The 13,697-nt window shown below is 34.8% G+C and overlaps 1 protein-coding gene across 7 annotated transcripts in view; it reads right to left on the bottom strand.

The window, feature by feature from the left end:
• VPS13A (vacuolar protein sorting 13 homolog A) overlaps window positions 1-13,697 on the bottom strand; it is a 173,472-nt gene that overhangs the window by 49,494 nt on the left and 110,281 nt on the right. For all 7 annotated transcript variants that reach the window (XR_014782857.1, XR_014782858.1, XM_084800462.1 and 4 more), the window contains exons 41-48: window positions 12,805-13,161; window positions 10,874-10,975; window positions 9,114-9,272; window positions 8,732-8,987; window positions 7,550-7,710; window positions 5,299-5,402; window positions 2,505-2,787; window positions 320-715 (exon numbers count right to left, since the gene is read on the bottom strand). Coding sequence is in view for 5 of the 7 variants with exons in the window: in XM_084800462.1 (XP_084656588.1) it covers window positions 320-715; window positions 2,505-2,787; window positions 5,299-5,402; window positions 7,550-7,710; window positions 8,732-8,987; window positions 9,114-9,272; window positions 10,874-10,975; window positions 12,805-13,161 (1,818 nt within the window). In the remaining 2 variants the exon portion in view is untranslated. The remainder of the gene's footprint in view (window positions 1-319; window positions 716-2,504; window positions 2,788-5,298; window positions 5,403-7,549; window positions 7,711-8,731; window positions 8,988-9,113; window positions 9,273-10,873; window positions 10,976-12,804; window positions 13,162-13,697) is intronic.

Here is a 13,697-nt window from a genome sequence, read left to right as displayed (position 1 = left end):
AAATGCTTACTGTACTGTTTATGGTTAGATGTTTCTGAGACAGCATCTCTTGTGTACCTCAGCTTGCATGTAACTTACCATGTACATAAGCAGGCCTCAAAATCAACATCCTCCTGCCTCCTGAAAGTTACTGGGTACAGGTGCATGCTACCATACCCAGCTATGCTAACTTTTTTTTTTAATGCTAACTTTTTTAACCTCAAATATTTAACAAATGTTATTTCTATTTAAATTTTAGATTTTATTGTTCAAAGCTCTAAAAGCTGAAACGGAATGTTTATTTAAAGAGCAAAAGTTAGGAAAAGACAAAGACACATACCTTATTGTTGTTAAAAAAGTGGTTTGGCTGAAAGGAAAAGAGAACTGGCTTTTTATAATTAGGTGGATGCTTTCGGTGGATTCCATCTGCTTTGTACTGTAACATCCGATCAGTTTTATTGACCATCCAATATGGACTATGAAATGCTACAACTGTCTGACCGGTATTGTAAGTCATATGGACAGCAATATCCAAATCAGTCTTTTCCATTTCTGTGAGACAGGTAAAGTTGATGAAATTGATGTCTTGTTGATTAGGTTTTATTTGAAATTCACTTTTCCAATCATGATTAAGATAGTCAAGTAATTTTAAGTGTAGCTTGGCTTTGTCCATTTCTACATTATAAATCTGTGATGAATGTCCTTCATTTAGAGTAAAAACAGTATTTTCAATGCCCTGGAATAAGAAACAAAAACAAACCTAAACACACTTCTGAAAAACACACGCCCAAATGCACTTATTCTTTTGAAATATTACACAAAACTCCTTTGAAATAACTGTCAAAACAAGTCATCAGCCTTCTTCAAGCCATAACTCTGCCCAGTCATTTGGTTATTTGTACTTATAAAATGCCCTAGATAAACTACTACGAAAGGCTAAAACTAAATGGCATGTCGAACTGCACAGCTAGTTGTAACTGTAATGCTATTTTCAGTAAAACTACAATAAGCCCTAACTTATCTACTAGCTATTAGTTTTGAAAACTACAAAATAACAAAAAGTACTAGAAAAAACATACTGCCTGCCATTAAAACAAAACAAAAAAACCCCAAAAACCCACTATCTACTATCAGTTCATGCTGTTTTCTATATCTCAAAAAGTCATTAATTTTTCTCCACTCACAACTTCATTACTTTAATTCTTATTTATATGACCTTTCTAATGTCCTTTTCCCAGCTTTCCTACCATTATTACATAATTTCTTAAGTTTTAAAAATATCAATTGATGAACTTTTACAAGAAACAGTCTATTTCACAAAACAATGATGGCAGTATTGGTGTGCTAAAGTGGCTAATAGGGGAGTAGGGGGAAACGGGAGGATACAAGAGATGGGCTAACAATTGAGATGTAATATGAATAAATTAATAAAATATTAAAAAAATAAATGGCAACCACTTATTACCTGTAATAAATGTGAGGCATGGTGTTAAGTCCTTTATATACTTAACTAATTTAATTTTCCCCATGGCCTAACCATACAAGTTTTATTACTATTTCCATTTATCAAAATACAAAAAAGTATAATCTACCTAAAAACCTAAGTTAGTAAGTGGTAGAGCTAGTATACAACTCCAAGTCATGATGCCCAAGTACCAACTACTTATCATTATGGTAATCTATTACACAAAAAACAAACCACAGATAATTTTTCCTACTTAAAAATATATAACAAAACTGTAAACATGTTGCAACTCACTAAGTCAAATAAGCCTACAATGAATAGAGTACAGTGAAGAACTGCTTTTTACATGTAATAAGCATTTTAGAATATTTATGAAAACTCTAAGAGAAAACCCCTACTTAATCTAAATTAGAGAGTACTTAACATAAAAAGCATCTTTATAGAGAATAAAACTCCCAGAAAATCGGCACTGAAAGTATGTAAAGCTGTCAACTGTAATTGTGTAAGTATTGCACTTAAATGTTACTTCACTATCAGTGCCCATTCTTGTTTAGTGATTCACTGTCCAACATTTAAACATATATTATATGAACTACATATGAAGAGAAAGGACTGAAAAACAAATCTTATAAAATAATCAGCATCTTCAGATGGTATCATTTATGATACAGGCCTACATATTGTTGAGCAGGCAGCACACTATATTTGTACATAATTATATACAGCTTAGTAATTTCTAAGATAAATCACTGAAAATATTCTTTTAAGTATCCTTTTTTTGAAACTTCAAGTTTAATTTATTTACTGTGTGTGTGAGAGAAAGCTCACCCATGTGTGTGTGCATGCTGTGCTCTGTTGTGGAGGTCAGAAGAACTTAGGTTATCAGGCTTGAGGCCCTAAATTATATTTTTAAACATGATATTTAAATTTCCACTTGATAAATGCTTATGTTCAAGTAATGCAATAACCTCTGTTACAGCTTTAAAAGCCCTTGTTTATAACTTTAAATGAATCAAGCTACAAAGTCTAAGACAGAATGACACTAAGAACTGTCAAGTACCTCTAGGTAATAAGCCATTTTGTAGGGAAGGAGATTCCGAATGAGGACAGGTGGCCACAAATGCATCACATATGGCAAGTCCCAACCATCTTCTGAATAAACTGACAGAGAAGTCAAATTATCTTTTTCTGGGACAATATTAATAACAAATGGTTTCTTAGAAGGGTTTATAGATCTACATTTCTTTTTTAGAAGCTGTCCATCATATTTTATGATTTCTTCAAAGTCAATTCCTTCACACATTTGGTAGTCTTCATCTCTTGGCTTCAGAAAAAGCGATGATCTGCACAAAAAAGTAAATACAATTTAAAAGCGTTTTTAAAAACCTTAAATTAGGCCAGGCAGTGGTAGTGCATGCCTTTAATGTCAGTACTCAGGAGGCAGAGGCAGGTGGATCTTTGAGTTACAGTCCAGCTTGATCTACAGAGCAAGTCTGGGACAGCCAGGGCCACACAGAGAAACCCTGTCTCCCCCCCCCCCCCCAAAAAAAACCCCAAACCCAACCAACCAACCAACCACACGCAACAACAAAACCAAAAATCTTAAATTAGCAGACTGCTGCTTGGACACTGAATCCCTTTGCTACTGATGCCATGAATGCTGTTTTTTCTCATGTTTCAGAGCTATGTAATCTAGACAGGTCCCCCAAATTTCCATAAACTCACCAAGTTATTTTGATTATGATTATTTTTACCACAAACTTCAACAGATACATTCAATATACATTTAAATTTCAATATTTTTGGAAAATATTGTTCTGTGTGGTATGGCAATGTATGTGAGGGTGCATGCATTTGTATGTGGAGACCTGTGCTCTCAGTAAGGTTGGAGCTCCTGCCTCCCCAATGCTGTGATTACAGGCATGCTGCCACACACAGCTTTTACATGACTTTCAAGAATGCAAGTCTTGGCTAGCACTTTACCTAGCCCTAAGTGTAATTTTTTTCAAAACTAAACTACATCCAAGAATCATTCTTGGGAAATAGTTTTGTATGTATATGTAATTTTTAATTAACTAACCATTTTCCCAGTGTTGGAGATAAAACTGCACACTTCCCAGGCAAGCACTTTGCTTCTAAACTAATCCTCTACACATATCTTCCATTTGTAAAATTAGTTATGATTCTAACTGTTTCTTACAGATGAGCTGTTAAAAGAATCTCTACCCCTAATTACTTTCTTACTGTCTAGCCTTAAAAATTTATTTATCTTCAATATATTTCTATATTATGTGTGATGCTGCTGTAGCTTGACTCAATTGTCCAACTTGAACCTTCTACACCTGTTGTCCTTTCTTGGGACTTCAGGTACACGTGCTCTGTGGTTAGCGTTGGTATTAAATTGGTCTTCTGACCCACACATTAAACTAGTGTAAAAACAGTTTGCCTGTTCTACTTCTATATTATCCCTATAATTTTTATTGTACTGTACATTCTGATTTCTAATATTAGATAAAAATAATTTATATCAAATTAAGGCCAACAGATACACCCAGTTTGTCAAAGCATATGTTCATTTAATTAGTTTATTTGTTTGCATTAAATTCTGTGGACCAGGGTGGTAGTCTGTAGCCCTGGATGGCTTTAAACTCCCTGTGTACCCTGAGCTGCCTCATACTTATAGCAGCTTCTTGCCTGAAGTTCCAAGTTTTGCAATATAGGCATGAGACAACATGTTTGGATAGCCAAATATTTATAGTACCTATTATGTGGCAACAAAAGATACAACTGAAAATATAAAAAGTAGATGCTCAAACAGTCAACCCTTAGTGTGCTTTCCAAAATGGTAAACTATAGCGGGGAACAGTATGGAAGTTTTATCATCCAGTTACATTTCAATTCCATAAAAGATTACTTTATATTAAATACCCTAGCCATTATTTATTATGATATAAAATATACAATTATAAGTTAAAAAAAAAGATTTATTTATTATTTGTGCAGTATTCCACCCACATGTGCGCCTGCAGGCCAGGCAAAGGCACCGTATCTCATTATAGATGGTTGTGAGCTACCATGTGGTTGCTGGGAATTGAACTCAAGACCTTTGGAAGAATAGACAGTGCTCTTAACCTCTGAGCCATCTCTCCAGCCCCTCAATTATAAGTCTTAATTTATCATTATTTCATTTCTTAAAATATTTACATCAAGTTTTTTTACTTTAAGTATTTAAGATTACATTGCAATTCTATCCCCAATTAAAGACATAGATACACAGAAAATCGTTTTCTACAGCAATTTTTAAAACTTCTTTTATAAAACCTTTGAAAAGTAAAAATCATTTCATAGTCTACAAATATAGAAACCAAATTATGCTCCTTTAGACATTTTAAAGCACATGAGCCTGTGAGTATGGTTACAATATGAACACTGCAAACATGTAATAGCTGTACTAACTAGTAAAAGTATAAATATGCAGAAATTAAGATACAATAATTAATTTTTACTTTTGACAAGATACTTAGGTACCTTAAAATCTAGGCTAGATGAGATATTTAGCAGTGTATACTAGAGGAAGGTTTGATAATTTAAAAACAATGCCTATATTGAATCTGAAACTAAAAATTCTCTAAAACAGCTTAGGGCAAGTACAAAGATAAAGAAAAGAACTTGCCGGGCGTGGTGGCGCACGCCTTTAATCCCAGCACTCGGGAGGCAGAGGCAGGCGGATCGCTGTGAGTTCGAGGCCAGCCTGGTCTACAAAGTGAGTCCAGGACGGCCAAGGCTATACAGAGAGACCCTGTCTCGAAAAACCAAAAATAAATAAATTAATTAAAAAAAAGAAAAGAACTCACCGGTAAGATGCTAATGGTATATTGAATTCATTTTCAGGTGAAGCAGTTCCCAATAAAATATCTTCTTCAAAAATAGAAATTGGGATTGAAAAATGATTCTTAATCTGGGAAATAACAAAATATACTTAATATTAATATAAGAAAAGATATTTTAAAATTATATCCATCTCTATATCTTAACATAGAAACTATCAGGCAACATTTAGCTCTGTCATATAAATTAGAAATATATATTCAATTATTTATCTTTAAGAACTGAAAGGATCCCCTGGAGCTGGAGTTATAGAGAGAGAGTTGTGAGCTCCCAAGTGGTGCTGGAAATTGTACCTGGGTCCTCTAGAAGAGCAGCCAGTGCTTTTTACTACTGAGCCGTCTCTCCAGTCCTGGTGACTGGTTCTTCCTCTGTAGCACCAGTTGGCTTTAAATGTGACTGACTGCTCAGCCTTTACATGCCATGCTTGAGTCACCATCCCTGATTCCTCATGTCTTTAAAATTACTATTTCAGATGCCCAAAAAATACATGTTTTGTTTTTAATTGGGATGTTACTATATTCCATTATTTGTGAAAATTTCTCTTTTTTCCCTTTTTAAATAATATTTATTTTATTTACTGCATATGAGTGCTTTATCTGCAAAAGAGGGCATGAGATCGCATTATAGACAGTTGTGAGCCACCATGTAGTTACTGGAAATTGAACTCAGGACCTCTGGAAGAGCAGGAGTGCCCTTAACCACTGAGCCATCTCTCCAGCCCTCTCTTTTTTTTTTTTCTTAATGGGTATGGTGAACGTGACATTTTTACGTATGTGTGTAACTATCTGTTTAGGTATATAATTTTAAAAATATTGCTATAACCTAGAATATGCGAATTTTCATTTTTGTTTAGTTTCTTGTCAAAGTTATTTTATGTATTACCCAATCCACGGTCTCTGAACATGTCTGTTCTCACTGTGTGTGTTCATAGTTTGCTGTGTTTGCTGTTGAACTGTATGCCTTGTTCATAAAAAGCTACAGTTCCCAGTTCATAGGTTTATGTCCTTTCAATAAGATAAAAATGGTAAGGGAAAAATTAACTAACATATATAAAGTAAATGTGTCTTTATTTGCAAGTATAATTGTTCAAATCTACTAGAACAAGCACAAGTCTAATAAAGTGGAAAACTATGTATGTTATAATAACTTGTATTCTAAATGGGAGTAATGGATAATAGAAAATAAAAATTAATAATAAAAAGCTCATTTTATTTTTTAAAAAGGAAAATACATTGGTGAAAAAGATTTAGGAAAAAAATAAGGTGAGATGCCATGACTTAAAGTTGGACTCAGAGAGTAATCAAGAGAGTATGGAACTGGCATAAAAATAAACAGATTAATGAAAAACAGAGAGTTCAGAAATAAACCACCAATATTTAAGGCCAATGAAGACAATTTAAGGGGAAAAGATCATCTGGGTTACAGCAATTGGATAAACAAATGGAAACTTTAAACCTCAAACCTCACCTATACAAATTCAAAGACTCACCATAAATGAAATTGTGGTATTCTTCACATACTACAACATACTTCTCAGTAACCATATGTAGCTTTATACTTTGGTGAGTGAAAAAGCCAAATTATTAGGTCTATGTAAGAACTGTATAACTAATGTACAATGAGCTAAATGGATATATAGGAATGGAAAGTAGGGAGACAATGAAGTTTTTCAGTAGTAAATATGTTTATTATTTGATGGCTATGAAGGTTTCTTAACTGTATATGCCAAAACTAAACTTTATAGGTATTTATTGTATAGGTCTCAATAAGTCTGTAACTTATTTGATAGTTTTGCTAATAAAAATATCACCATGCTATAAAGACTAAGCAAAATATAGTGAGTATTTTTATAAAATAGTAAAATCATTGTATAAAGTAGTTCTATAAAAAATTATATTCTACTGCTCATGTCACAAGAGTAGTTGCTGATGAGAGTCTTAACAGCAGCTGTGTTTCTGCAACAGTTTGTATTCTTTTAGCAATAATTTAGCTGAATTTTCCTTTTTTCTGAAACGGGTTCACGTACAGCAGGCTGTCATCAAACTGAGTAGACAAGGATGCTCCCTCCTGCCTTTAACGCTTGGGTGCTGGGCCACCACGTGTGTAGATGTGGTGCTGGGGATCCACTCAGGGCTTCCTACATGCAAGGCAGGCATTCTACCAACTGAGCAACATGCCCAGCCCACCGCAAGCAAACACAATTTCCTTACTTCATACCTGCACTGGTGAGCGGATTGTTACTTTCTTACTTCCTTCAACTGTGTCAATTTGACAAACGATAGATCTTTCGACTCCAGATTCTCTGTGTCTTACAGTGTACAGACGGCGTCCCACTTTTGTTAAAGGGATCTTGTCAGCAGCAGAGTGGTTAGCAGGTGCTAAATTAAATACAGATGCTCCAGAGTTAATTACAATTCACTGTGTAATAATTTTAAATGTATGTTAACTATTAAATGATTGTCTGCTAAATGAAAAAGTTCTTGAATAAAATCAATATTAAGTAGTTATTTTAAGAAGCCACCTATTTGGATAGTGTACTGGAGAGGAAAATAATGTCCCTGTGTGGTTTGAATAAGATTGTCTTCCATAGGCTCTGGCATGTGATTCCGTGGTTCTGTTGAGTGGAGCTGTTGGGGAGGGTCAGGAGGTGCAGCCTTCTGGAGGAAGTGCACCACTGGGGTGGACTCTGAAGTTTCAAAGCCTCGCACCATTCTCAGTTTCTTCTCTGCTTCTTGCTTGCAGTTCAAGACGTGAATGCTCCCCTTGCTAGTCAAACCACCTTGCCTGCCACCTCTACTCTGACATCGTAGACTCTAGCCCTCTGGAATCATAAGGCCAAACAAAGTCTTTCTTCTGTAAGTTGCCTTGGTCATAGTGTTTTATTGTAAGGAGCCAGCCACGATCGTGCCAGCCGCACCCAATAATGGCGCTGGTCTGTGTGCTGCTACCTGTAAACAATTGCCAGTACGCATGCATTTGCTAGAGCTATCTCCAGTTGCCCCTCCCGTCAGGGGGACTATGCTAATTGTAACTACGCTTGTGTAAGCTGTTGACCTATCTGTATTCATATGTTAATTAGGCATTCTGCCTGAACCTGTGAGGTGTTAACACGCCACTTTAGATGGTATTTAAGCTCAAGCTCTGGGGGAGTTTGGGGTCTTTCGCTTCAGCTTCAAGGGCGCTCCCAATAAAGCATGTTTGGGAAGGATCCTGGTGTCGAGCGTCTTTCTGCAGGCAGGAGGTCGCGTCATTTTATCAGTAATAGAAAAGTAATTAAAATAGTCTTCAATGTATTGGAAAACATATTGTTTTAAAAAAAACCTGCTAAGGCACTAAAAATAAATAAAACTGTTTTAAAAATAACTTTACAAAGCCTCAGAAAGAAGATGTATCACTTACTGAGGAGAATGAAGAAGAGTTTGCTGCTTAGGCTGGTCATTGCACTGAAGTGATCATTGTCCTTAGTCCGTACATAATCCATACTTAAACTCTCTTCATTTTTCAGTTCATATGATTTGGCCATAGGAACGTTGAGTACATTGAAAGAATCACTTGGTGAAACAGAGACAGTAAGCCCAAGAGAATTTAAAATCATGAACGGTGCGAGATCTCTCAGGAAGACAGCTGAAGATCCAGTGGCAGCTTCGGTAAATGCCTTGGAAGAAATGAAATGTGGACCAGTACGTAAGAAACGTAACTAGATATACAATAACTTTACTCATTTAACGGTCAGTGTAAAATATTTCAGTACGTAAAGTTTCAAATATTTGTGTTTTCTTACCGTGACTAAATTATTTAACATCACAAGGCCACACTTGGATAATGTAATGTTTAGTTGGTCTTTAGAAAAAAAACTTATGATAGTTTTATATTCTGGTACTTTGTAGTTTTCTTCTTCACTTTCTGACTCCACAATGGCCTGTTTTGCTTTCTTTTTCATCTAAAATGATAAATTAAAATTAGATAGAAAAGAACATAATTTGTTTTTACGAGTAGAACATAACTTATCTACAAAGCGTAAAAACACCATTAGAAAGAGAGAAAGACGAATTCCATAGTTAATACTGCCCGATGAAATTTTTGGACATGCCAAGTAATGTCACAAACCACAGAGAAGGAAATCCTAAAGGAAAATAAATTCTACCCATTCGATAGTAGAGAAGAAAGAAAAACTTTGAAAGTTACTAAGTATATATGGGACCTACAGATAAATCAAAGCATATACTTCACAACAGAGTTGAGAAGGTGAGTTCTGTGCATTGGCCATGGTAACAGGAACAGAACTTGGACTGACACAGTCACACAAACACAGCAGAACAATGCTGTGCGGTGAGAATTATAAGAGTATGTATATCTCTGGAATTTAGAGACTCATTGCTGATGTAGTCTAATCTAAAATCTACCAATGAAATTAGTTTATTCAAATCCTTCATCTGATATTACCAAAAGAATTAAATTAAATCATTTCAATATAATATGGTAGACAGGCCACACTAGACATTTGTTATTTTATCGTACTTTCATTTTCCTCAGTTTTTCAAGACAGGATTTCTATGTGTAGCCCTGATTGTCCAAGAGCTCCATCTTTAGACAAAGCTAGCCTCGAATTCAAAGACATTTTACCTCACTTTAAAGCCCTAAAAATTTGTCTAAAAGTTGAACCCATTATTAGTTGGAAGATATGCTATAATTAGAAAATTCCTTGCTTCACAAGGACAATTTCACCTACTTAAAGGCAATGATTCTCAGGATTATATAAATCTGTAATATATTTCAAGCAAATGGCATGTAATCTTTAATAGACTGCAGAGAGGAAGAAATAGTAGAGGGAAGAAAGGAAGAGAAAGGTGGGGATGAGGGAAGAAGTGAGAAGGAAATAAAGAGGAAGAGATGAAGGGAAAGAGGGAAGAAAGAAAGAAAGAAAGAAAGAAAGAAAGAAAGAAAGAAAGAAAGGAGGAAGCCAGTCAGTCAGCCTACTCACAGAACAAAGGAAACTTGGGATTGACCACAATCTAAAAGAAACTGGCCACAGTGTAAGGTAAAGTAAGAACGGGACCTCTGTCAGTGTGCAGGCTGCTGTTTTTACTTTCACTTTAGGAAAGTCTGTTAGATTTTTTATTTCATATGAGGCTGGAGCCATTGCTCAGTGGTTAAAAGCACTTGCTTTCTTGAAGAGGACATGAGTTTGACTCCTGGCACCCACATGGTGGCTCACAATGGTCTGACTCCAGTTCCAGGAGATCTGATGGCCATTTCTATGGACACCTGGGAGGTATATGGTGCACAGACATTCATGCAGGCAAAACAGCTACTCACAAACAAACAAACGAGTAAGTTAAGTTAAAGTGTATAATGTAGTATGGATAGCCTCAAAAACTTTGGAAAGCTTTTTCTTCTAAACTGTTTTTCAGATTTCAAATATACTTTTGATTGAGGCTGTAAATAATGAAGATACATATGCCGAAACACAGGATATATGGGAAAACTATATTTATCAATTTTGCTACAATCTTTAAGAAAACCACACATACACATACATACCTTAATTGCAAGATTCCAAGGTTTAAAATCATCAGTTTGATCAATTTCTAATGGTTCCAGTAAAGGTTCCCAAACGCCAAACATTTCGTTATAATAGTGAACCTAAAAAGATAATTTTTAGTTTTTTAAATGAAATATTCTACTATCTAAAATGACCTTCTATTATAACTCTCACCACCATGCCTCCTGAGTGTGCTATTTCTTTTATATAAAAACTATTCTAAATGCCAATCAATATTTTCTATACATACTCCTTCCATGCTTTCTTTACCTGGCTAATCTTTGGAGACCAAATTTTACCTTCACATTTTAGTACAAAAGAACCCCCTTTTTCCATTTATTTATTTACACATGGGTACGCATTTCAGTCAGAGGACAACTTGTAGGAGTCAGTTCTTTTGTTTTCCATCGCATGGGCCCAGGAAATTGAACTCTGGTTGTCAGGCATGGTGGCAAGCACCTTTACCCACTGAGCCTTCCTGTGGGCCCGAGGACCCTCTCTAAAGCACCTTTCATTGGTGTCTCTTCTGGACCAAGTAGCGAGTCATGCATTCGTCCATCACATATTACTGACACTTGCAAGCTTGCCAATCTATGACCCATGACTAAAATCCCTCCATGGCAGGTACCATATGACTCAAGATACAGTGTGTGGATGGTACCATAGTGAGCTTTCCTGCCTTCCACATGATTTCAGTGTTTGAATCAGTGTATCTCTTGGATAGCACAGATTAAAAAAAAAAAAACTTCTACAAAATACATGTAATTCTAAGCACAATTTCAAAATCTACACTGTAGTCATAATCAATTACAATTCTGTTAGTACATAATTCTGTATCATTTCATGAAAAATTAGAACCTTTTACATTTTCACCCTACGTTTTATAAGGTAGACTACAAGATTGCTTTTCAATAAATATAAAGTAAAACAATTTGAAATAAGTATCATTAGAGGTAATTGCAATTTTTCTGTTTCTGCAGCACTGGTATTAAGATTAGTGCTACTTACACATCTGTCATACATGCTACTACTGACCTATATTTCCAACCTCTTGAGTTAGTTTTATATGAAATATTTATAGAAATAATTTTTTAAATTGTGAGGCAAAATATATTTACTGTGATTTTTTCTCCTTAAAAATCTATTTTTTGTGGGGTGTGTGATTACAGTATGAGGCCTCACACATGCTATGCAACAACTCACCTCAAGTATATCCCCAGTAGTGACTCTAATAATTCAAAGAGATTGCCCAGGTATTCATAAACTTAATCTACTCTTTCAAAATTAATTTAGTTTTAGTTTGTAAAAATCAGAATTTTGAATCTAAGCAACTGTCTATTGATATTTCACTTAAAAAGATTTTCTTTTTATTTAAATGTATGTATATGTCTTTGTGTGACTATATGTCATGTGTGTGCCTGTGCCCAAAGAGGTCCAAAGGGGGTGTTAGATTTTTCCCAGAGCTGCCAGGGGCAGAGTCGCAGGAGGTTGTGAACTGCCTGATAATGGTGCTGGGAACCAGACTATGGTGTCTGGAAAAGCAAGAAGCTCCTAATTGCTGGGCTGTGCCACTAGTCCCCAGTGCATCAACTCTGAAGCTTATAAAAAATCAGCTGAAATGTATAGTACGGATATGCATTTTGAAAATAAAAGATATATACAAGATACATATGTGATATATGTTATATCACACGTATGATATGTATATAATACGTATACATACATATATAAGGATACACAGACACACACACACACACACACTCATAAAGTATACATATAAGCAACCACTGAAGGGCATAAATTTGTAATCTTCTAAAGGTTTAAAATCAGTATCATTATTTACAATAAACTCAATTTAAATAGTGATACAAGACCTTAGATTTTTCTATACGAAGCATTATAAAACCTGAAAAAATATATACATGCTTACTTCTAGCTCAAGTTGACAGTGAAGATTTATTAAAGTACTCCAGTTTTTGCTTTCCCCCAAGAAGCGTGACTTTGCCAATAGCATTGGCACTGTTCTATGACCAACTCCAGCCTCAAGAACTATAAAAATAGAATGGATATTCAAGTTCAATGTCTCTCCTCTTGGCATCAGTTCATTTGAGGGAACTACTTTTTCTGTTTCATTTGATTCTTCAAGAAACCACAATTTTAGATTCTTTGTATCCTTTTTGTCCCATAAATGTGCTATAGAAGAAGTATTTTCTTCTGGGATGGTTTCCTTAGTTGTGTAAAGTGCTGAAGTAATAGTTATTATGGTATTTATGATAACTGGTGAAACCTAAATGGAAAAAAACAATTTACAATGGATCACATATATTTGCTGAATGAAATGAATAATTAGAGCTGAACTATAGTGTATTGTAGATAGTAGATACAATTTTCTACTATAAAAATTCTTAGGTAAGTTTGGTAAAATACTTGTATATGTAGTTACTATTAAACCAGTTAAATATGATTGCAATTATATATATTATATAATATATATATATATATTATATACTAGATACCAACTATAAAATAGCCATATACCAATAAAATACAGCATTCAGTTCACATTAATAATGTTTTATAAACTTAATAGATATATTTCCAAAACTATTCATTTTGTGAGCCAGGGGTATAATCTAGGCCCAGTAAATGCTACACAAGTGCTTTACCAATAAGCTCGGTCCTTTTAAAGGTGGTAGTGGAGCTGGTTAGAAAGGGTCTCTCACTTAATTGCTCAGTTTAGGTTAGAGTTCAGTGGTCTGTATTTCAGACAGGCCTAGAACTTAGCTAAGACAGACCTACCAACAAATCAACTTTAAATGTGTA

The sequence above is a fragment of the Acomys minous genome, assembly GCF_964271855.1.
Source record: "Acomys minous genome assembly, chromosome: 2".
In the NCBI taxonomy this organism is placed as follows: domain Eukaryota; kingdom Metazoa; phylum Chordata; class Mammalia; order Rodentia; family Muridae; genus Acomys; species Acomys minous.
The sequence above is the reverse complement of the archived record's forward strand: the minus strand, read 5'-3'. Positions and strand labels throughout refer to the sequence as shown.